Below are 25,442 nucleotides of genomic sequence, written 5' to 3'. Positions count from 1 at the left end.
CTGGAGGTGGCATTAGAAGGAAGATGTGGTGTGAGTGATTTGGTTCTGATTCAGTCACTGACTTACCCTTTGAAGGTGGCCTATGTCAGAATAACTTCAGAATCATAAAGAACGTCTAGAGAAGGTTTCGATATTGAGGGTTACAGGAGAAACTGAAAAGAAATCAAAATTTAAAGCAAAACTTCAAAGTACAACTGGTCTAAAAATGTACAGCAACAATGTAATTACTAATTGTTTTATTTTTGTTTTTTAATTTGTTTTCTAATGGTTTTAATGTACCTGTTTTCTAAGGGTTTAATTGTTTTAATTGTTCTATATGTTCCATGTAAACCGCCATCCAGGCGACAGTTAGTCATTTCCTTGTAAACCGGAGTGATATGTATATTATACAGGAACTTCCGGTATATAAAAAGCCAAAAATAAATAAATAATAAATAAAAAACCCGCAAATCATCCTGCCCCCACCTGCCATGTCAGGGACTGTTATTTTTATGGAGGTGACAGACAGGACGTTAAGGGAACAATATGCAAACTGCCCACACTGGTGCATAATTTTTGAAGAGAAACCTTCACTTTGAACATTGCCCCAGGTATGAAATACCCGTGGACATTTGCGCCTGCTTTTTGTGCAGGTAAATGTTTGCTAGGGGAAAAGTCCACGCATAGCTTTGGAAGTGCCAGGTCCGCATGTACTTTTCCTCCCCTGGCCTGAGCACGTCCCCGGAGCACCTCCTCACAGTAAGGCTAAAAGCCTGGTTATTCTTGCAGTGCCCGCATCGAGAGCGGAAAGTTTTCAGACAAATGCTGAACGTGGGTAAAAGGCTTGAGATCCTCGGAAATTGCTTTCAAAATAGCCTTTCCCAAAACAAGGGAGACCTAATCCCCGAGACTTGATCCAGCAGGGTCACGCCATTGGCGATAGTAAACTTTACGCTGCAGATATAAATAAGTACATAATGTTCACAGCTTTGCATTGATGTGTGATGGTGTGTAATGGGCTTTTTTTATTTTTTTTTGGTATCTAGATATCAGATTGAGCTGAAAGAAGAATATGTGAAAAGATCACACAAGGTCACCGAAGATGAGAAAAAGAATAGAGGTTTGGGTTGTGTTGTTGTTTTTGTTGGTGAAAGGTTAAAGAAGAGGGGTTGGAGCCTTCGCTTGCATAGCCTGGGACATGACATCAGGACTCACCTCTGAGCACGTGACTTTGGCATCAGAGTTAAGGCTTGGGCAGATGTCCTGCAGCCCTCTATGCCTTATGTTTCTAAAATGTTTACGCCTTGCATCAGATTTATGCTTTGCTTTAAACTGGGGCAATTTCAAAATTGCACAAGCATTTTTATAGGGTTTTTTTTATTTGTTTGCAAGATTTAATTTTGTAATGGTGAAAAATGCAAGGTGTTTGCACAAATGTTTAATTTGGCACAGACATAAAAATTCATTGTATATAGAAAATGAGCAGTTTATTTCTTTTAATCTTTATAAATGCAAAATACTAATCTCCTCAACATGGATATGTTCACAGTTGATGTGTGTTTGTGGCAATTGTGAATTATTTTATCTTAAAATCTGGACTGTCTCCCTGTGCCAAGTATAAATTGATAGATCTCTGTCTATCTGGTCTTTTTCTCCGTGCTAAAATTCTTTTTTGCCTTGCTGAAGTCTGGGTATTCGTTGCACATTTGAAGCACGTGGGCTCAGGAGGGATGGAAGGAGTGAGCAAGCATTCAGGTGTTACTTGAGTGAGCCTGAAGTGTTGCATCTGAGCAGGCTTCCCCTTCACCCTATGCCAGCAAAAGCCATCAGGATCACCCAATGAATTTGTCTGGGCAAGGGGCTTCGAAAATAGGACAGGAAAAGCAGGGGTTTCTCAATTGTGTGCACCTTATGGAATGTTTCCATATAATATTCCCTAAGTATAATTGATTAATAGCCATTAATGGACTTCTCCTCCAAGAACTTATCCAAACCTTTTTTGAACCCAGCTACACTAACTGCACTAACTACCTTCTCTGGCAACAAATTCCAGAGCTTTATTGTGCGTTGAGTGAAAAAGAACTTTCTCCGATTAGTTTTAAATGTGCCCTATGCTAACTTCATGGAGTGCCTCCTAGTCTTTCTATTATCCGAAAGAGTAAATAACTGATTCACATCTACCCGTTCTAGACCTCTCATGATCTTAAAGACCTCTATAATATCCCCCCCTCAGCCGTCTCTTCTCCAAGCTGAACAGCCCTAACCTCTTCAGCCTTTCCTCATGGGGGGAGCTGTTCCATCCCCTTTATCATTTTGGTTGCCCTTCTCTGTACCTTCTCCATCGCAACATGGCAGATGAAATTTAATGTGGACAAGTGCAAGGTGTTGCACATAGGGAAAAATAACCCTTGCTGTAGTTACACGATGTTAGGTTCCATGTTAGGAGCTACCACCCAGGAAAAAGATCTAGGCATCATAGTGGATAATACTTTAAAATCGTCGGCTCAGTGTGCTGCAGCAGTCAAAAAAGCAAATAGAATGTTGGGAATTATTAGGAAGGGAATGGTTAATAGAACGGAAAATGTCATAATGCCTCTGTATTGCTCCATGGTGAGACCGTACCTTGAATACTGTGTACAATTCTGGTCGCCGCATCTCAAAAAAGATATAGTTGCGATGGAGAAGGTACAGAGAAGGGCAACCAAAATGATAAACGGGATGGAACAGCTCCCCTATGAGGAAAGGCTGAAGAGGTTAGGGCTGTTCAGCTTGGAGAAGAGACGGCTGAGGGGGGATATGATAGAGGTCTTTAAGATCATGAGAGGTCTTGAACGAGTAGATGTGACTCGGTTATTTACACTTTCGAATAATAGAAGGACTAGGGGGCATTCCATGAAGTTAGCAAGTAACACATTTAAGACTAGTCGGAGAAAATTATTTTTCACTCAACGCACAATAAAGCTCTGGAATTTGTTGCCAGAGGATGTGGTTAGTGCAGTTAGTGTAGCTGGGTTCAAAAAAGGTTTGGATAAGTTCTTGGAGGAGAAGTCCATTAATGGCTATTAATCAATTATACTTGGGGAATAGCCACTGCTATTAATTGCATCAGTAGCATGGGTTCTTCTTAATGTTTGGGTAATTGCCAGGTTCTTGTGGCCTGGTTTTTGGCCTCTGTTGGAAACAGGATGCTGGGCTTGATGGACCCTTGGTCTGTCCCAGCATGGCAATTTCTTATGTTCTTATGTTTTTAAGTAATATTACCAATGAACTATAACATAGTAAACTACGTCAAATAAAGACCAAAGGTCCATCCGGTCTGCCCAGAAAGTTGCTTTTGGAAGTAACTGCTGCTCTGTGCAGATTACCCCCATGCACCACCAACTCTCAGAACACCTGGAAGCACACAAAATCCTTTACCCCACTCAACACGGATTCAGGAAATCTCTCAGCACCGAAACGCTACTACTACTATCCCTCACAGACATCACCCAGAGAGGTCTCGATGCCGGACACTCCTACTGGACATCTCTGCTGCCTTCAGCACCATCAACCACAACTCTTTACTAACCCAGCTAATGGAAATCTGACTAGGCGACAAAACCTTAAAATGATTTGAAACCTACTTATCTAATAGATCCTACAAAGTGAGACTAAACAACAGCAATTCCCACTCCCCCATGGCGTACCATAAGGCTCCTCTCCTTCCTCCACCCTATTCAACATATATATGCTCCCCCTCTGCAAACTCCTCTCCAACCTGAACCTCCACTACTTCGTCTACGCAGATGATGTCCAGATTCTACTCCCCATAAAAGAAAACATACAACGCACCCTACTGTTGTGGGAATCCTACTCAGCCCAAATAAAAAACCTCCTTTCGCAGCTATCCCTCACACTCAATCACTCAAAAACAGAAATACTTTACATAACAAACAAGCACCTCACAAAGAACATACAAGACCCCACGCCCATCCAACCATTCAGCCAATGCATTACCGAAGTAAAAGACCTAGGTATCACATTGGACTCAGAGCTCAACCTAAAAAAACATATCAACGCAACAATAAAAGAGGGCTACTTTAAGCTACAAGTCCTCAAGAAACTCAAGTCCCCTCCTCTTCAATCAAGACTACAGGACAGTACTCCAATCCCTCTTATTCTCCAAACTGGACTACTGCAACTCCCTCCTCATTTGGCTCCCTGCATCCTCCCTCAAACCCCTTCAACTACTCCAAAATGCAGCAGCCAGATCCTTAATAGTCGATCCTCCCACATCACACCCATCCTCAAAGACCTCCATTGGCTCCCAATAATCCACAGAATCCAATACAAAGCCCTAACCCTACTATACAAATCCATCTACAATAAAAATACGGAATGGCTAAAAGACACCCTCCACCACTATGACACCCAAAGAAACTTAAGATCCAAGAACACCGGCCTGCTAAACATACCTTCTGCAAAACAAGCACACCTCACCACAACCAGAGAACGCGCCATATCAATAGCCGGTCCTTCATTATGGAACGCACTCCCTGCACAACTCAGATTGGAGACATCCACCCAGTCTTTCAAAAAAAATCTAAAAACCTGGTTATTACCAGCCCACAGGCCTAACCTCCTTCCCCCTCCTCATCTCTTGATAAAATGAAAATGTCACAATGCCATTATGCCTTATTGCACGCCTGCGTATCACAATAACTTCTTCTATGCTTCCTATTCACACAATGCAATAATTCTTGAGATGCGTAACACAATAAGTGCCACTAAGTTTCCTTTGTACTTATCTTTACAATGTAACAATTCTTGAGATGCCTACCTTCTAATGTGATTATACTGATGCTGAGTTGTTAAGTTGTTTGACGTACTCCCGTTACAGTGTTTCCCCTCTGTTAAAATGTAATTACATTAATTGTTACCTCTGTTACAATGTAATAATATTAAGACACTTTAGTCTTTCTATTATCTGCGTTAACATGTAAACCGGCGTGATATCCCCCAATGAATGTCGGCATATAAAAGCAAGCAAATAAATAAATAAATAAATGTTACAAGTAACGTTAATATAGGTTACCTTTTCTTCATTTGCATCCTCAAGCCTGTAGGGATCCACAGTGTTTATCTCCTGCCCTTTTGAATTCCATCATTATTCTTGTCTTCGCCAGCTCTTCCGGGAGGACATTTCATGCATCTACCATCCTTTCTGTGAAGAAATATTTCTGGATATTGGTTCTGAGTCATCCTCCCTGGAGCTTTGTATGATGACCCCTAATTCTGCGTTTCCTTTCCAGCAGAAAAGGCTTGTTTGTGCATCATTAGTACCTTTCAGGTATCTGAAGGTCAATATCAAATCTCCCCTGCACCTCCTCTCCTCCAGAGTGTAGATATTCAGCTCCTTCATTGTCATCTCATATGACTTTTGATGCGGACCCCACTCCGTTTCTCTGGACCGCTTCCACCTTGTCCTTATCTTTTTTGATATAAGGTCCCCAGAACTGAACACAGTACTCCAGGTGAGGCCTCACCAAAGACCTGTACAAGGGCATCACCACCTCCTTTTTCCTGCTGGTTATTCCTCTCTCTATGCAGCCCAGCATCCATCTGGCTTTTGCCACCTTGTCACATTGCTTCACTGCCTTCAGATCGGGGGACACTATCACCCCAATGCCACTCTTTCAGCCCAATCTCTTACCGCTGTTTTTGGATTACAGCTCCCTAAATGGATGACTGCACTTCTTGGATTGAATCCCAGCTGTCAAACCTTCGACCACTGTTCAAGCTTTCTTAAATCATCTTTCATTCTCTCTACTTCAGGCATGTCCACTCTGTTGCAGACCTTAGTGCTAACCGAAAAAGACAAACCTTTTATCTCCTTTGCAACATCACTCACAGAATTGGTCCCAAAACTGATGCTTGAGGCCCTCTTGCTTAACACTGATCTCTCTTCAGAATGACTTTCATTTACCATTACCACTGCTTCTGGTCAGTCAACCAATTTGTAATCCATTCCACCAATTTATAACCCACTCCTAAGTTTCTCATTCTATTTATGAGCCTCCTATGTGGGACTATATCAAAAGCTTTGCTGAAATCCAAGTAGATCACATGAAGCGCTTTTCCTTGATTTGATTCTCGTCACCCAGTGATTGTATTGTTATGTATATTGAGGGTCTCTGGTATCTGCCGTGTACTAAATATTTAGGTCCATACAGATCCAATGGTACTACTGCAATTTTTTTTTTTTTTAACTTTCAGAGGAGGCAATGCGTCTACGCGAAGAAGCTTTAGTGATTGATTCAAGGAAGGAAGAAATTCATCAGGCAATATCCCACACAGAGGAAGTTCAGGTGGGATATTGAGAATTACTAGCAGCTGTCACTGTTGGAGAGGGAGGTGTGTACGGTAACCTTTTCCATCCTCTTCGCTTTAGCCCTCTGCATCCTATCCTACCACGCACACTGTCTTCTGGAAATTCCACTGTGTGATTACTGCTGCTGCTACTACTAATGCTACCACTGCACATTTCTATAGCATTACAACATGTACACATGAGAGAGACAGTCACTTGCTAACTTATCACATGAAGACGTACAACAAGGACGTTTTCTGTGAAGGTGGTAAGGTAGATCTGGGGGGTCTGCTGCTTTCTTGTCATCTGTCTTCCACGCCCTTGCTGCCTTTATAGCAGAGGACAGCAAACGTATAACAGTTTTGATTGTGTTGTTATGGAAGCGATACAAAAGAATGGCTATTTGTGGCTCTTGTGGAACATGGCTGAATAATTCTCACTAATTGTACTTGCAGCTGGAACTGAACTCAGCCAATGCCCAAGTTTCTGTACTGACCAGACAAAACCAGTTGCTTACAGAAAACCTGAAGGAAACCAGAGACTATCCCCAGTTAAAGGCGGAGAAGCTGGAGCTTCAGACACAGATCAAGTTTCTCAAGCAGCAATTGGAGGAAAGTCACAGAGAGCTGCAGCAGCTTAGAGACAGTGAGTGGAAACTTCTAGCATAGTGACACGCAGCTTCTAGCACCAGCCTCTTCTCGGCATGCTTAATACTTTACAATTAGTACACAAGACAAGCACAATGCAGTAGATAATCTGTTGGAAGAAGTTGCAGGGCATAAATGTTTATTTTATAGCTGATTCTGTGTTCGATATGATTACTTATCAAACTTTTTTTTTATAACCTGCAACTCCAAATATCAAAATGTTTGATGCATACAGTAACAACATATCATGTCAATTTTAAAAACGCAGTACATCACAAACTACAATTTGAATGTTGAGTGGGAAATGGGGCTCAGTTCAACATTCTTTTCAACCAGAAAATTAAGAAAAAACTGTGCCTGTAATTTTTATCCAAGTTTTATAGCATATGTTAGATCAGGGTGGAAGATTCTAGCAAAACGTTGAGACTTAGATGGAATATGTTACCCTCGAGATGTTATTGGGTGTCCCAGGATAATACAATATGTCAGAGTCTATCTGAAAGCTGAAAACCTTCTTCCTGCCTAACAACCAGAAAAGGAACATCAAGGCTGTTGCATAGCTCAGAAAATGTTCTGGTTATATGTGATAGTTTTAGCAAGCTTTAATTGTAACAAAAATGTACTTCAAGCTGATGGGCAATTTTGGCATTCTTTAAATTCTAGGACTGTCTTATCCAGCAGCTGAGCAGATAGCCCTGCAAGCAGAGTTAAGAAGAGCAGAAAATGGTAGAAAACTCGACCAAGAGGAGTTCAAAACGCAGAAAGAACTTCTGGAAAATCAATTGCAAAATGAGGTACATCCTGCGCCGTTTGGATGGACTTCAGTAATAGTCACTATTTTTTTTCCCTTAGCAGCACTTCTCAAAACATTTTGGAGGCAATAATCAAAAGAAACTTACGCACAGTTTTACTTTGATTTATTAATTTTATTTATTTAAAATATTTATTTTCTGCCTATATTGGCACATGCTAAGCGGATTACAGAGGCATATTACAAAGACATTCTACAATAAAAACCATAAAAACATAATAGCAGTCCATTGAAACAAAAAAAATCTTCTGACAAATCACAGGGTTCATATTCAAACAGTAAAAAATGAAAATAAAAACAATAAAATAATTCCACTGCAACAGAAAACACTTCTCGAAAAAAGGTAACTTTTATTTATTTATTTTTTTTCCAAAAAGCCTTTACATCAGTTACGAACTTAATTTCATCTGGGAGAGAATTCCATAATTTAGGGCTAACTTCTGCTAGATGGACCTCCTTTACACTAAGTAATGTTGAAAGATGCTGTGAAGCCAAACGTAGACCCAGGCTGAAACATCTTTTAAATAAATTAGATAAATAGCCTGGGGCATTTATCTTGAAAGGATTTAATTATTAGCATAATGTCTTTAAATTGTAGCTGCTGAGGCACTGACAACCAAAGTAATCTTTGCAATACCAGGATTATATGTTTGGATGTACTTGTATTGGTAATTAGTCTGGCGGCAGAATTTTGACAATATTGCAGCAACCGACTCTGTGTTTTTGGTAACCCTATAGTCGGAGCAAAGGCTTGCACAATTGTTCTAAAATCATTCTGCTCTAAGACCGGTCTCAGGTGACATAGCTATTTTAACTTTAACCTTTAGCCAAGACTGACCTAATTTGAGGAATATAATTCAGTTCCCTGTACGTACCCAGATCAGTCCAGACTCCTGGGTTTTGCCTCCCTGCCAGCAGATGGAGACAGAGAACCCAGTGTGCCACCTTCAGACCCTCAGTATTTCTCTGTCTCCAGCAGATGGTAGATGGTGAAAAACCTGCAGTTCTGCAGTCAGGAGACTGTTTTGTATTAAGATACATGAGCACTAGCAATCCCTTTTGATTCACTGTAGATCATACAGCAACTACTATGTTGCACTGTGTGTTTAACACCAAATAGCCTGATATGTGTATTAATATAACCAGTAATAGATCAGTAATGTTGATCTGAACTCTGGTCCTTGTGAGCCACCATTAAGACAATCAAAATATATAAAAGAATCTGATTCACAAGTCAATGCAGATGTAACACACAAAGTATGACTGTGGATATCCTGAAACCGAGACCTGTTGGAATTTGTGGTGAAATAGGGATCTCTGTGCCTGTTGTGATTCCTTGTTTTGCCCTTGCACCTGTGTCTTCCCCAGTGAGAATTCCCTCTCCCTTGCAAACTTTCTACACAAGTGACTTCTGGATCTGTGCAGTATTCTGCAAATCCTAGTATTTGGAAGACTCTCTTTTGTGTCAGCCAGGGCTGAAGGGGTTAAGCTGGCCTCCTTGCAATGTCCTATGAAGGTTTAAAGGTTAGGAAGCCGGTGGGTTGTGATTGATTCTGCAGCACCACCTCCAGCGAGATCTAGCCCAGGGTCTGCCAGAAGTCTTAGTCCTGACTGAGGAGCACAGCCAACCAGACCCGTCTCAGGATTCTGTCCCACTTTTGAACAGTTTCCTAAGAACAGTCACAGGGCACTGGCTAGTTAAGTGAATCTTGATTAGGCAGAGGTCTGTGTTCAGCGTGTTCGTCTGGTTCACTTTGGCACTTCGCCAAACACCGGCATTCAAAAATCCCACTTGTCTGACCACCCCCTCACATAACCGTCAAAAGTTTTTAGCAGAATGGAAACTTATCCAGCTAGGTCTGGGTGGGGGTCCATGGGAGTTCTAGGGTGGAAAAGCATTATCTGGCTAACCTCTAGATTTACCATTTTGCTATAAAATTGCAAAAAATAGCATCTGTGATTTAAAAAAAAAGGGGCGTGCTTAGGCTAATTTTCCTGATAACACATTGCATAGCTGTTTTACCGCAACGTGCATTAAATTTATCGCACCCGCGATATTGTCACTTTGCAAGCTGAGCATTACCCAGACAGGCTTTTGTCATATTTTGAGAGAGAAAGAGACTCTTTATAAGCAAACTGTTTGTACCACTTAAGAGGGGCAACTAGTAACTCGGGGTGAGGTTTTGGGGGGCAGTTTAACATGCACAGTCTCAGTTAAGTTAGCACCCCGCGTATCTTCAAAGAGGCCCTGCCACGTGCATGACCCCTTCTACGCGCCGAAGTGCCAGACCCAGATAAAGGGGCGGTCCGGGGGGGTGGGGCTGGAGGCGGCCGGTAGAGCGGAAGTCTGGAAGGAAACTGGGAAAGGCTGGGATGCGTCACCATGCGGCAATTGCATAAGTACACCACCTGCTGCCCGCACATGCGTGCACGGCCCCCGGATTTTATAACATGCGTGTTCCGGCGCGCGCTTTTAAAATCTACCCCTTAGGTTTTGTGGGGTCGTAGTGTCCCTAGAGACCATCTGGAGAAAGTGTGTGAGACAGGGTAGTTGCCCAGAAGTAAGCGGGACCCCAATGGCAGATGGGAAGCTCCCAGTATAAGGGCAAGTGCACAGGTGCAGGCAGAGCCGGAGCAGTGTTTGGAAGGACCTTTCACATGTTCACGGGTGTTTAACCCTGAGTGGGAGTTAGGGATGGTATTAAGTGGCAGGGATCACGGCCTCGTTTTGTTTTACGGTTAGTAATTATGATCTCGTGTGACACGTACACTGCCTTGTGTCTAGAATCAGCCTTGTTGAGGGAGGGCTGACATACACTTGTTGCAGTGGTGAGAATTTCAGCCTTAGAAGACACTTCCAGCTCTAGGTTTGTCATGTGATGGCAGGTGGTGCTACTTTCGGGTTTGGTTGTTACTGATAATGGGGATTGGAAGAAGCAGGGAACACAAGGAAACCAAAGGGAGAAACTGACTCCATTCTGTCTTCCTCTTCTTTTGAAGGCTGATCGCTGTGCAGAGCTGACAACCCAGTTGTTAAACTGTGAAGACACAATCAGAAGGTTAAATGTGCAGGTAGAAGATTTGAAGCTGCAGCTGCACCAAACACAGCTCGGTCTGTACTTTTAGTTTTCTCTTCCATTTTTTGTAAGCTTTTTCACCTTTATAAGATTTGAAATTGCACTGTTTGGAAGGGCGTTAAATGGTTCATTTGCCTACTCTCGGCACTCTCTTTTGGCTGAGCATTAGCTTTAGCTGGGAGTACCGCCTGAGCAGAGAATGTGTGTAAGTGTGATTCTGTGAGGCAGTAGGATTCTCAGGTACTGAGAATGGGTAAGTAGCATTTTCACTTTTTCGGCTGCAGCTTTATCTTGGCTAGCTGGTGACGTTTAGTTTCTGTTTCACTGAGCAAAATGATTACAATCTGATTGAATCTTCCAAATCAATAAATGCAGCCCATCAATTAACTCATTGGCATGATTTTATGGCAGTATATACAGACCTTAATAGGAAGGGCTACTGATCTGGAGAGAAATGCAAATCCTGAAAATAGAGTGCGTCCAAAAATGTCTGGAAACAACAGTTTGAACAGATTCTGGTTATGGGGGGTTATTTTGTGTGTGTGTGTTTATACTGACCTAGATTTTTCATTACTGAGAAACACTTTATCCTTGACTCCTGGATTATTTCAGATTTTCTTTTTCTTGTTTTAAAGAGTGAAAGGTGGTTCTGGCATAATTTACAGTTTGAATTTCCTTTGATTTCTTTGCATTGTGATTTAAATCTAAATAATCAAAAAAATGATCTCACACAAAAACATCGTGCAGATATGAAATGATGATGAAAACGCAATCATTCTATGTCAATTTTTCTCGCTAAATTTCTTTTTCTTCTCTCTGTGTGACTCTCTCTTGCTTGTGCAGCTCTTGAGAATGAAGTGTATCGCAACCCCAAGCCTTCCCTGATTGATCGCTCTGTCCTTGCCCTCTCCACAGACAGTGTTGTTCCTCATGACTTTTATGTAGACAGAGCTCTCTTGCAGAGCCAGCCATTGTCTGATTACTTTGTTGAAGCAGGGGGTGGCTCCAGCTCCAGGTATCGGCAATCTGTTGGGAAGGTCGGTAGTTCGCCTGACTCGGATGTTGAATTCGTAGCCACAACCAAAGCGAGGATCAAAGAACTTGAAAAAGAGGCCGAGTACTTGGAGGAGGCCTACAGGAACTACCAGCAAAGACTCGTTCATGCTGCTGTTAAAAGCAGCCCCCAAGCAAAGCCTCTGTCTCCACCATTTCTCTGTGGCGCCTTCAGCCGACTCCCATCCACCTCTCATCAGAAAGTTACCTTCCAGGAGAGCATTATTTCACAGCAGCCAAAACTGACTGGGCTGGGAACAAAGGCATTTAATGAGATAAGCATGCACGATACTGCTCTGATCGTCAATAACACTCCACTGCAGGGATATGTTTCCTCTTCCAGACGGCTTTCCTCTACGCCGCTTTCCAAAGTGGATAGAAACTCCAGCAAAAGGATCAATTCTGCAGGTAAGCTCAGAAAATGAAAAGCACGAAAAGAGAGGTTGAAGCTAAAGATGGCCAAAATGGTTCTGCTCGAAAAGCCCACGTCTAATTGGGGTATTCGCTTATGGGCAGAGTTTATTGGATTGCTGCTGTTGATCATTTGTACCATCGATTTGACAAAAAAGGGCAAAAGTAAGTAACAAGATTTTCCCCATCAAGTGGGCCTTTGCCAGTTTCCCCCTAATTTATTAAGGTAATAGTTTTACAGTGACAGTCCGTTAAAGCTCACCTGCAGGCCAATGCCTGGATGTAGAGGAGAGAGACATGATCATAGTCGTTTTGCCCAGGTCTTTTTCAAGCCATGCTTTCCTGTCCAGCTTTTGAAAACATGGTGGTGACATCAGCCAGTGTGCACTCTCCCCTCCTAGTTGTTCTTCAGTTAGTTAAACTAGAAAAGTAAAAAAGCTATATGACTCCTGTACTCTCAATCTGCTCCTTTCCCCCCCGATTATATGTTTCTCCTAGGACAAGCAGGATGGTAGTCGTCACATGTGGGTGACATCATCCGATGCAGCCCGGCACAGAAAACTTTTCTCAGTTTCTAGAAACTTTGACTGGCGGACTGAGCATGCCCAGCCTGCTGCTATCCGCGCGTCCACGAGAGGTCCCCCTTCAGTCTCTTCTTTTCCGCAGTACAGTAGCCTCGCGGTGGTGGAGCTCCAACTCCTTGAAATTATTTTCGAACTTTTCGGGGGGTTTCTGCATCGGGTCCCCTTTCGCATTTGGTTCCTCCGTTCGGTAAGTACCCTTGGTTTTTGACTTCGTTCTTTGCAGTTGAATCCCGACTTCCGCAGCGTGGTGCCCATCGGCCATTGAACGTGCCGGCCTCTCTTTTCGATGGCATTGTCAGGTTTTTGACGGTGCTCCCAGTGTCTGCGGACCATGACCATCACGGATCTGGATGAGGTGTGTATCTTCTGCCCGAGGGCCTCGCACGACGTCTAGGTGTGTATTTGTACGACCAAATGACCCCAAAGGGTGTCGAGTGCGCTTGACAAAATGGAGAAGCTGTTTGGCTCGCCAAAACTCTCCACTTTGGCTTTGGTATTCTCACCTTGGTCCAGCCCCGGGGTCATGGCCGACAACAGCAGGATCCTCACGCCCAAGGACCGCGGGGAATCATCCCTGTCTCTTCCCCTGGCGGTCTTGCTCTCCAGTAACCCTAAGGATTGGGAAGAGGGAGATTGATCCTCGGTGGTCTCTCCCCTCCTCCCAATCTCGGGGCTCTTGTCATCCTCTGTGCTGGGGAAAGACCGGGCCGAGCACTGGAAACCCAGGAAGCATCGACACCGGTCACCATCTCGCCATGGTTCCCGAGCAGCATTAGCGGCTGCCGAGCTGCCATCGAAGCGGCACCGGCCACTGGAGGCCCCTCCTCCGGTACCACTGGTAGCCCAAGGTATTCCCCACCGGCAACGGTGCTGGGTGCTGTGCCTCCTTGTTAACCTTCTGAGGATCTGCCGGCGACGCCTCATCCCCCTCCATCAGTCCTAATTAACCAGGACTTTCAGGAGGAGCTGGACCGCAGGGTGCAGTCGGTGGTGCTCAAAGCGCTACAGAGAATCTAGCTGCCGGCTCCACCAGCCCCCATACCGATGCCCGAGCCTCAACCATCGATGCTCGCATCTGTGCTGGAGTGTCTGGATGTCCTTCTTGGTGCCCTACTGATGTAACCTGTGCCAGAGAGGACTTTGATGCCTCCTCGGCCACCGATGCTCTCCACCGGAGCGATCCCGGGTCCTCCGAGGAGGATGAGGCCTCGGGGACCAGGCACCCTTGCCCGCAGTTCCCCAGGCTGCCGCTGGTTCCTTCCGGCATACCACAGCCGATGCCCCCTCGATGTCATTGGGTTCCATCAATGCCGCCGGTGCCCTCACGGCCTTTGGTGCCCTTGGGGCCCAGGCCCACTGCCCCCTCCCGGCCCCCGCCCTTGGTGTCCGGGCCCCAGCAAGAAGGGTGGGGTGATGATGCCTCGGACTCATCCTCTCTTGGAACCTTCCCATCTGGAGGAATGGCGTCGGTCTCTGCCCGAAGACCTGTTGTTTGCCAGTTTTGTAAGGGCCATGGCAAAAGCCATCCCCTTCCATCTCCTGTTGGAGGAGGACACCCATCACAAGATGCTGGAGGTCTTCCAGTTCATCAATGCTCCCAAGGAAATCGTGGGTGGTGCAGGTCCATGATATCTTTAAGGAGCTCCTCCTCCGTGTGTGGGAACACCCAGTGTCGGTGTCCCCGGTAAACAGGAAAGCTGACGCAACCTACCTAGTTCAACAGGCTGTGGGCTTCGAACGGCTGCACTTTCCCGACTGGTCAGGGCTTTTGGAGTCCACGCTTAAAAAGGCCAGACGCTCCTGGACATGCTTCTGTCCCTCCAGGGCGCGACCAGAGGGAGCTCAATGGCATCGGAAGGAAAATATTCCAGGGGGCTATGCTGGTGGCCCGCATTGCAGCCTACCAGCTAATCATGACCCAGTACAACCGCAATCTGTGGAAGCAGCTCCAAGATTTTGCAGAGGGCCTTCCCCAGCAGCAGCAGGAGTCTCTTGCAGCCACTGCCATGCTGGGCCTTGAGGCGGGTAGACAAGAGATGAGGCCTACCTATGATGTGTTCGAGACCGCAGCCCACATAGCCACCAGCGGCGTCGGTGCCAGACAGCTGGCTTGGCTCCGAGTCTCAGGACTTCGACCAGAGGTTCAGGACAGGCTTGCGTATCCCCCCTGTATAGGCGAAAACCTGTTTGGGAATAAGGTGAAAAAGGTCATGACACAGCTGAAAGATCAGCACGATACTCTTCAGCAACTCTCCGCCAGCCCCTCTGAAGGCCCTTCCTCCTCCAAGATGTCCTCCAGGCCAGGCCCTTGTAAGCCCTTTTACCGGCCGAGGAATTACTATCCTCTAGCCACCCATGCTCGCTCGCCTCTGTCCAGTCCTGGGGTCGTGGCCGACAGCAGCGGGATCCGAGGACTCAACCAGCCCCCCAGCAGGCCCCTTCAACAGGATTTTGACTGGCGGTGAGGGGGCATGAGCCAAAAGCCGGTTCCCCTGGCGGTCAATCCCCCAGTCGGTGGCAGGTTCCTTTGCTTTCCCCACCGCTGGGAAGCGATCACCTCAGATCGTTGGGTCCTCTCCTTTATCCGCCAGGGTTACCGCCTGAATTTCAGCAGGCTCCCAAAGACCGCTTCCCCATGTCCATCGTGGGGTTCGCCCGCCCATCAGGTTGTCCTTCAGTTGGAACTCTCCACCCTTTTAAAGGCGGGTGCAGTGTAACTGGTCCCCCGCGAGCAATGAGGTACTTCCTCATTCTGAAGATGAATGGCAGCTTGCACCCCATTCTCGACCTCAGGGCATTGAACCGGTTTCTTGTAAGAGAGAAATTCAAAATGGTCTCTCTGGACACGCTGATCCCACTCAGACGAAGAGGAGACTGGCTCTGCTCCCTCAACTTACAGGAGGCTTACGCTCATATTGCAATTGTCCCCAATCTCAGGAAGTACCTCCACTTTCTGGTGAGGACAGCACATTTTCAGTACAAAGTGCTGCCCTTTGGGATGGCATCAGCCCCACGCGTCTTCACAAAATGCTTGGCGGTGGTAGCTGCCTATCTCAGGCGTCGCTTTGTCCACGTCTTTCCATACCTAGACGATTGGCTGATCCAGATCGACTCCCACTCCGGGGCCTTGAACGCACTGGGCCCTGATGGTTCAGACCTTGTAGACGTTGGGATTTGTTATCAACTTCCCCAAGTCACAGCTCTCTCCGTCTCCACGACTAGATTTCATCGGCGCCAAGTTGGACATGGCACAAGCAAAGGCTTTCCTCCCAAGGATCGAGTGATTGCCCTCTCCTCGCTGGCCACGCTCATTCACAACCGAAAGACAGTGCTAGCCCGTCTGCAGCTCCGCCTGCTTGGGTACATGGTGGCCTCGGTCCATGTGACCGCTCGGGCCCGCCTCTGCATGAGGAACCCTCAGTGGGCCTTGCGGTCCCAATGGCACCAGTCATGGACCTCCTCCGCTCCTCCCTGGCCTGATGGAAAGCCGTTCCCAATTTGGAAACTGTGCTGCCATTTCAGCCTGCGCCTCCCCAGATGACCCTCACCACCGATGCCGCCCCTCGGGTGTGGGGCCCACACGACAGCCTGCATACCCAGGGTCTTTGGACCGTGGCCAAAGCCTGATGCCAGATAAACTTCCTGGAGCTTCGGGCAATATGATACGCCTTGTGGGCCTTCCAGGACAGGTTGTCCTCCAAGGTTGTCCTCATCAAAATAGACAACTAGGTGGCGATATGGAACATCAACAAGCTGGGCAGCACAGGCTCCTTCCTCCTTTGCCAGGAGGCAACGCAGGTCTGGGACTGGGCCCTTTCCAGAGGAATGCACCTACGGGCCACCTACTTGCCGGGTCAACTGAGCACCGTCTCAGCCGGTCCTTCTAGCCACACGAGGGGTCCCTGAACCCTGCGGTGGCAGCCGATTTGTTCCGTTGCTGGGACACGCCGTACATGGACTTGTTCGCCTCTTCCCGCAATCACAAGGTGAGCGCATTCTGCTCCCTGATTCCGGGGAGGGCCATCCGGCCTGCGACAACTTCTCCCTTCGCTGGGGACAGGGTCTCATGTACGCATACCCCCCTTTCCCGCTCCTCTCGAGGACTCTGACGAAACTGCAGGAGGACAGGGGGGACCATGATCCTGGTGGCCTCCTCTTGGCCAAGGCAGGTGTGGTTTCCTCCTCTTCAGAACCTGTCAGTGAGCATGCTGGTCCTGCTGGGAATGGCCCACCACCTCATATTGCAGAACCAGGGCACCTTGTGCCACACGAACCTCCGGGCCCTGGCCCTCACGCCGTGGATGTTGAATGCATGATCCTCCGGCCTTTGCAGCTCTCGGATGGTGTCTCCAGGGTCTTGATTGAGTCCCAGAAACCTTCCACCCGGAAATCCTACAGTTCGAAGTGGAAGCGTTTTTCCATATGGTGTCCTGGTCATGGACTGGATCCATTCTCCTGTCCGCTTCCCCACTTGCTGGATTACCTCTGGCATCTGTCCGAGTCTGGACTCCAAATCAGCTCGGTCTGGGTTCAGCGTCCTCAGCGCCTACCACTAGGGAGTCGCTGGTGTGCCCATTTCAGTCCAGCCGCTGGTGGAACACTTCTTGCGGGGCCTTGATCAGCTGAAGCCCCCGCTTTGCCTGCCAGCGACTCTGTGGGATCTCAATGTTGTCCTGGCGAGGCTATTGCGGCCTCCTTTCAAGCCTCTTAAGTCCTGTGACCTGAAGTTCTTCACCTAGAAAGTTATGTTCCTGGTGGCGATCACTTCCACTCATAGGGTCGGTGAAATCCAGGCCCTGGTCACATATGTTCCCTACATGAAATTCTTCCATGATCGTGTGGTGCTGCGCACGCATCCAAAATTTCTGCCTAAGGTGGTGACTGCTTTCCACATCAACCAATCCATTATCCTTCCCCCGTTCTTCCCATGGAAACACAAAGATAGATGCCTTGATCTTTTTCAATGTTTATTAAAACAGAGACGTGTTCATAAAATGCCCGACTCAGGCCGAGTTTCGCAGCTCAAGGGCTGCTGCCTCAGGGCCTTGAACACTTCACAGTTATAAGTGAAACTCAGTAATGCGGTTTCATCCAGTGTACAATCATTGTGTGTCAGCAATGCATAAGACAACTTTCGCACCAGCGTGCAGCATGCAGTCTCTGCTTATGACCCACTTGCAGTCATGAGAATGAGACTGCATGCTGCACGCTGGTGCGAAAGTTGTCTTATGCATTGCTGACACACAATGATTGTTCAAGCCCCTGAGGCAGTGGCCCTTGAGCTGCGAAACTCGGCCTGAGTCGGGGATTTTATGAACACGTCTCTGTTTTAATAAACATTGAAAAAGATCAAGGCATCTATCTTTGTGTTTTCCTGACGGCTATTATAGATCGCCTACCTCTTTGTTTTCTTGGACCACCCGTTCTTCCCATGGCCTCATTCTCTAGACTGCAAATGGGCACTCACTTTCTGCTTGGATCGTACAGCGACCCATAGGCAGTCCACCCAGCTTTGTGTGTCTTTTGACCCCAATAGGCTGGGAGCAGCAGTGGGGAAGCAAACCCTGTCAAACTGGGTAGCGGATTGCATTGCCTTCTGCTACGAGCAGGCAGGCCTTCAGCTGACTGGCAGGGTGAAAACTCACTCTGTGTGGGCTATGGCGGTGTCAGTGGCCCATCTGTGTGCGGTCCCTATCACCGAAATTTGTAGGGCCGCGACCAGGGAGTTCTCTCCACATGTTCGCGGCGCCCTATTGCCTTGACAGCGATAGTCACCAGGACAGCGGTTTTGGCCAGTCTGTCCTGCGCAGTCCTGAACCCTACTGTTTTTCATCGTGCTCTCTATGGGACCAGACCGCCCCACAGCGTCGCAGTTGTGTTGTGCCCATTGGCACCTTGTTTGGCCATTGTGGGTCTCTCTGGTCAAATGGGGCAGTCTGGAGCTCTGTAATCACCCACATGTGAGGACTACCATGCTGCTTGTCCTAGGAGAAAGCGCAGTTGCTTACCTGTAACAGGTGATCTCCTAGGACAGCAGGATGTTAGTCCTCAGGAATCCCGCCCGCCTCCCCACGAGGGTTCACCTTTGGTTTGTTATGTTATTTTTCTTGCTCGTATGATGTCACCCACATGTGAGGACTAACATCTTGCTTGTCCTAGGAGAACACCTGTTACAGGTAAGCAGCTGCGCTTTCTGATACCAGGCAGTAAACAAAAGTTCAGTTTTGACAGTCCTGGCTGGATATCCACCTGCCATTTTAAGTGCCAGCAGACAAACGCTCACAAAGGAGGAGGGACAGAATGGACAGCACTATTCCTCTTATTTCAAAATAGGAAATTCATGTGCAAGTTTGCATTTGTTTGATGCATAAGAGAAGACTGCAGCCAGCTGGGCGGTAAATGTAATCCTTAGAATTGACCAGAATTAATGACATACGTGTGCTGGATGCTGTCTCGCCCAACGACGTCGATCCAGTCTTGATTTGGCTCCATTGCATCCGTACAGTCTTGTAATTCTGACTATATCCCCATGCATGCACTGCAGCAAAGCCCAGCTTGGATCAGCCTCTATGAGTTGATCTGCGTGAGAGAGCAGCTCTAATGTTGGGACTCTGACATATTAGTGTTAACTGAACAATTTTTAACAGGTGAGCGAGTCGCACCTCAGCTGCACTGTGTGTTCTTAAAGGGGCATTGCAGGCTTGGTAAAACGGGATTTTTAAACTCTCAACAAAATTGCTCTTGTTGTCCCATTGAATATGTTGACTGACTTAATTACATTTGGTATTTCTTTGGAACTTTTGTCTGGTTTTTTTTGTATTTAATCTTTTTAATGACAATAAGAAAATGTTAGTGCCACAGTGTAGCCTTTCAAAGATAAGAATCCCATAGAGCCACAGAGGGGGTCATGTGACTGGTTGGAAGTGGCTCTAGAGCTTTCCTTATGTTCGCACATCATAAGAGGTCACAAGGCTGCTGGGAAAAGATGTAGTGTTGCTTCCTTTTTCGCTGCCATCACAGAATTCTCTCCTCTTTGGGCTTTTGTCACATTTCCATTTTTTTTTGTACTTTCTTTCATCATTTACAGTTTGTAGGCAATTTTCAGAGGGCTGCCCGGACTGAAAATGTATTCCCCTTAGAGTGGCTAAGAACGTGTGTGGTCATGCTTGTACTTTAAGCCGGACTAAAAAGAGAGATTTTTTTTGGGGGGGGGGAGGGGGAGAATACACAATGCAAGATGTGTACTTCATACATTGCCCTCTTTCTTCTGCCTGCAGACAAAGCCAATGCAAAATATGCGTTGTTTTCTCTTTGAAAATTGCCTATGAGGTCTGCGTAATCGTGTACCACTTTTTAACAGTGCAGGCAACTAAAAATTACACCCCGCCCCCCCCCATTATTTTCTTTTCAATAATGTTCTGCCTCCTGATGGTTCGTGAAATTTTCAAAATGCAAGGGGTGCGCCGCCAGTTTCAGAAGGCCTAAGGCAGGTTTGTTTGTTAGAATATCCACAATGAATGTGCTTTAAATTGTTCATGTCTGATTTAAGAATACGATTAATTTGGTTGTCCTGAAAGCCCAGAGCAGTGTGCGGCCTTTGAAGATTAGAACTGGGCATCTCTATTCTAGAGTTTGAGAAAACCGTTGCCGGATCAGGAGCCTAGCATAGAAACACAGAACACGCTGACAATCTGCCCATCCACTTCATGCTCATCTTTATAGTTCCTTCCTGTCCCTCACAGTTCCCCTGAGCTTATCCCCTACTCTCTTGAATTCTGATGCTGTCCTTGTCTCCACCATTCCAGAGCCTCCTTTCCATTTATTTCTTGGAGGTATTTAATGTTTCTATCATATCTCCCCTTTCCCTCCTGGGTATGCATGTTTAGATCTTTGTCAGTCCCCATATGCTTTATTATGAAGACCACTGGCCATTTTACAGCTGCCCTCTGCACCAATTCTGATTCAGTTTATATCCTTTTTAAAGGTGCAGTCTCTAGATTTGTACACAGTGCTCAAATGAAGTCTCACCAAAGACTTATACAGAAACAGTATTACCTCCCCTTTTTTTATTGGCTACTCTCTGGAGACAAGCAAGGCAAATTCAGCCACACGTGGGTAAAGTCTCTGGAGAGCAGCGACGTGGAATATGTTCTCTCAGAACTCCAAAAGGCCTAGAAGTCTTTCTAAGCAGGCATGGGTTAGCCCATGTAGCCGGAGCCACGCAACTTTCCTCAGTTGTTTATCTACAAGAGCAAAAAGATGTCTTGCTCTCTCTTACTGACTGCAGTAATGTTTCATTTTTATTGATTTTTTTCCTCATTTTTTTTTCATATTTATTTTTCCCATGGCTTTCCTCCCAAAAAATTTTCTTTGTAGAAATTTAGAATCTCTTTTCTTCTTTCACTTTCATCATGTCATAGAAACCCTTCTCAAAGCCAGGCACAAACTGTCAAGCCTTTATCTACATGACGTTTGTCTCCACTGCACAAGTTCACCCAGTCCTTCTCCATGTAGCAGAATATCCCTCAGGCCCTCACCTTCAAGAACTTAAATTAAAATATGAGCTGTCCTTGCTTTCAAGGAAAGGGTTCTTAAGTCATCTAAGAGATCAGTACCAAAAAAGAAGAAATGGTCAGAGTTTCCTAAGTTCCAAAGATATGACCACTTTCCTTCCCGCGTAGAACATAAGAAACAAAGAAAACATTTGCAAAAAACTTCCTCACATTTTCAGGCCAAAGCTCCGACAGCTTAGATAAAATCGGTGCTGACTATCTCTGTTGCCATCATTGTTGAATGCCTCAACACCAAAAATAGTAACGCCAAAGCTTCTCGGTGCTGAAACTTCATTGAGAGAGACGAAACCCTCTGAGTCATACTCCATCAGTATTAGTCCCAGAATCAGATAATCATTCTTCTACATCTGATTGTCATTCATTTATACAACAACTATGGATGGAGCTTCTTCATAAATTATATGAAAAACATTACATCTACTCTACCTTCTCTTATAAAACCTCTACTGAAATATTTACTACCCAACTGGAGTTTCTGTCTTCTGTTCCATTATAGCAAACAATTTTGGATATTCAGTGGGGAAAATCCCAAATCTCCATCTCTAGAGATAGACCCTAGTCATTAGAGCCCCCACTATTGGTCACTGATTTTGATGACGACTCACTTACCCTTCAAGTCTCACTCCTGTCAGATTTTGAGGATTTTCCAGGACTGCCTTCGGATCTCTCCTCAGAGCCAGCTAGGAGCACTACGCTACCAGAAGATATGATGTATCTGGCTTACTCATAAAAAATGGCACAGTCTGTTCTATTCCAAGTGGATAAAGTAAGAGAAGCGAAAGAAGACTTTCCAGAGGTAGTAAAATACTGTACGTTCAAGCATCAAAAACAAGCCTTGGCTGTTCCAGTACATGAAGCATTGCAGGACCTTCAATCTAAAACGTGGCAAACACTTCTTTCCACACTACCAGTTGCCATGAAGATAGATGTAACATATAAAGTCCAGCGGTGCTTAGGGCACGAGAAGATTCAACTATGTTAGGAGTCTGTGGTTTTAGAGTTTGCCCTAAATTGTGCAAAAAAGAATTAAAAAAAAATACATTCCAATACTACACAAGTAAAGGAATCTAAATTAATAAGACTACTGGCAAGAAAACTTTTCAAGTTGTAAATGCTGCTGGCTGATATCGAGCAGGTCCTCAGAAGAGGCAGAACTGACAACATCCAATACAATCCCTACCATGAAATTTCCCATCTCACACCAACTTACCAAATAGAATTTATAAAAGCATATTTGGACACGGAAAAGGGAAAGCATTTCAAAGGATGAACAACCTAACCTGAGTAGTCTACATTTTGTCCAACTGGTCATAGGTATCAGCCGTTACTTTCTTTCTTTGTTTTAAAAACTTGTAGCCTGCTCTATCCACAGTTCTAAATGGGTAACAAATAAAATACATAGTTAAGTTCACAAAAAAAAGCGACGTGAATCAATATTTCATGGTAGTGGGACACATGATTCCATAATCCATATTATACACCTTGCTTGTCTGCGGATGAGAGAGAAGGGCAGTGGTATTTGAGACATCGTTGGAACCAGCATTTAAGACCAATGTTGCACAGAATTCATCACTCCAAAACTCTCACCTGTTCCTTGAGTTGGACAGTTGTCCAATCTGCTTTGTGGTCAATAACTAACTCCCCACAAATTCAGCAAATAGTAACTATGGATGTTTCCATCCAGAGCTGGGGAGTCCATTTCAACACTATCTGCTCTCAAGGAACTTGGTTCATTCAAGAGCAAAGTTGCCACATGGAATTAAGAGCCATTTTCAAAGCTGCCTTAGTCTTCGGAATGTGACTGAAGGGAATGGTGGTTTAAATGCAAACAGGCAATGTAGTAGCAATATATTACATAAATAAGCAAGGAAGAACAGGATCCTCAAGGCGGTGATGAGAAGCCTGCAGAACTGGAACTGGACCATTTCAAGGGGGACACATCTAAATGCCATTCAGCTCCCAGACAAAGATAGGGAGGGTAACTACCCCATATACACATGTATATGGCTGTGCAGAGATCTTTAGCAGTATTTTATAACCTGCGCACAGGAGGTACGCCCAAATTATAAAATAGATGTATGTCTACCCCCAGACATATGCGCACCTACCTTCAGTGCATTGAAAGCGTGCACTTTTCCTACCTATTTTAAAAACATAGGTGTGTATATTTTATGCATGAAAAAACTTGTAACTTTCTCATGGGAAAACCCTCTTTGCGTGTGGAAGTTGGTACATTTTAAAGCCTGCATTCATGATTGAAATCACTAGTTCATCGAAATCTGTCCAAGTTCACCCAGTCCTTCTCCAGCTCATTGAGACCCTTCTAGTTCTTTATTCTGAATTCCCCCACTTCACCCAGACCTCCCAACCAAGCAATGGTCAACGGTAGACAAGTCCGATATCAATTGCACAAGATAATTAGGTGTGAAATTACACAAATAATTGACAAATCTATGTGCATCTCTTTTAAAATGGCAACTTGCATGCGTAACTTTTGGCCTTGCGTCTAGATCACCACCTTTTTTTTTTTTATTTTATTTTTTTTGGTGGAAATGTGCATGCGAGACCAAAAATACACGCTTATGCCAGTATGTTTATTTTTGAAAATGCAACAGATCTGCTTGACTTTTCAAAGAAGTTTTCATGTAGGGGGTCATTTTCAAAGGCATCTCTATGGGGGAAAACGGTGCTTTACCTGAGGAAATGGCCTGTTATCAAATGCACAGATGACCCATAGGCATAAATGTCCCTGTGCTGAGAGGAGGTGTTCCCTAGAGTGGGGTTGGCAAGGGATTTATGCTTGGGCACATTGCATAAAATTTCTCCCCAAAACACTGTGTGCACATAACAGCAGTTTTGGTGAGAGAATTTGCAAAGCAAGCTTCTGCATGTTCGTTTGCTCTGAATATCGATGTAACATACACGTATTTGCCATCTTAATTTATGTGGGCTGAAACAAAATGCCCTTCACTGTGTTCATCTTTCCACGGCAATGCGCACTCTTTGTAAGAAAGTGGATGGTTTGTGCTTTCTCTGTCCTTTGCAGATAAAAGCAGTCCCCATTGTCTGTCTCCCATACGACCAACAGAACATCTTCCTTCGGCTGCCACTACTTCCAGTGTCCCAGTTGCTGTCGTCCTAACTGATCATGGGCTTAGTACATTAAGGTAAAAATCACCTTCTTGTTTTGAAGTAGGACCAAGGTCATGTTAAAAATCCTCAAGTCCTGGTGTACACAAGGCCTTCGGCTTGCTTGTTTGTGGCTGCTCGGTGACTTCAGACTTCGAGAAACAGGTAAACACAATCAGGAAAAGCCGTGTCCATGCTGAATTGCTCAGGCAGGGTTACAGAGCACTACACAGTGGTGGCACGCTTTGTTGGCGGGGGGGGGGAAAATGTACCCTGCCATGGTTTTATTTGACTTGTAACAAAAGCTGCAATTCTCATTTCCAGGCAGCTTCAAACCCTGACAGCAGTAACATGAGATGCACATGCCCAGGGACTAAAGAAAAAATGTAGTCTTTTTCAATAAAAAGCATGCTGTATCTGAGTTACGCTCAAATAATGAAGCCAGGCATCCGGGGACTTTCAAAGCGCTGTAACAATATCCGTCGGCATCTCACAAATGCCTTGCAGCCTTCTAATGTTGTTCAAACAAAGATTGCTTTTTATTACACAGACCAAATCTTTCTTCAGCTGCACATGTCGCTTGTGTTCTTACCGGATTGATGTTCCGGGCTCTTCTGTGAGTTCTGGACTTCCTGCGGAGGAAGTTAGTGTAGCTGGGTTCAAAAAAGGTTTGGATAAGTTCTTGGAGGAGAAGTCCATTAATGGCTATTAATCAAGTTTACTTAGGGAATAGCCACTGCTATTAATTGCATCAGTAGCATGGGATCTTCTTAGTGTTTGGGTAATTGCCAGGTTCTTGTGGCCTGGTTTGGCCTCTGTTGGAAACAGG

General features: G+C 45.4%; 1 protein-coding gene across 4 annotated transcripts in view; it reads left to right on the top strand.

Annotated features, from left to right (window-relative positions):
* Positions 1-25,442, top strand: part of OFD1 (OFD1 centriole and centriolar satellite protein) — a 134,884-nt gene that overhangs the window by 56,105 nt on the left and 53,337 nt on the right. For 2 of the 4 annotated variants that reach the window (XM_029604567.1, XM_029604566.1), the window contains exons 11-17: positions 1,026-1,099; positions 6,235-6,326; positions 6,784-6,973; positions 7,639-7,769; positions 10,787-10,898; positions 11,707-12,324; positions 24,531-24,651. In XM_029604567.1, coding sequence (XP_029460427.1) covers positions 1,026-1,099; positions 6,235-6,326; positions 6,784-6,973; positions 7,639-7,769; positions 10,787-10,898; positions 11,707-12,324; positions 24,531-24,651 — 1,338 coding nt within the window. The remainder of the gene's footprint in view (positions 1-1,025; positions 1,100-6,234; positions 6,327-6,783; positions 6,974-7,638; positions 7,770-10,786; positions 10,899-11,706; positions 12,325-24,530; positions 24,652-25,442) is intronic. The other 2 variants (XM_029604568.1, XM_029604569.1) reach the window with 2 other exon arrangements.

Source organism: Rhinatrema bivittatum, chromosome 5, assembly GCF_901001135.1.
Source record: "Rhinatrema bivittatum chromosome 5, aRhiBiv1.1, whole genome shotgun sequence".
NCBI lineage: Eukaryota > Metazoa > Chordata > Amphibia > Gymnophiona > Rhinatrematidae > Rhinatrema > Rhinatrema bivittatum.
Note: the sequence above shows the minus strand (reverse complement) of the source record. Positions and strands in the feature narration are given on the sequence as shown.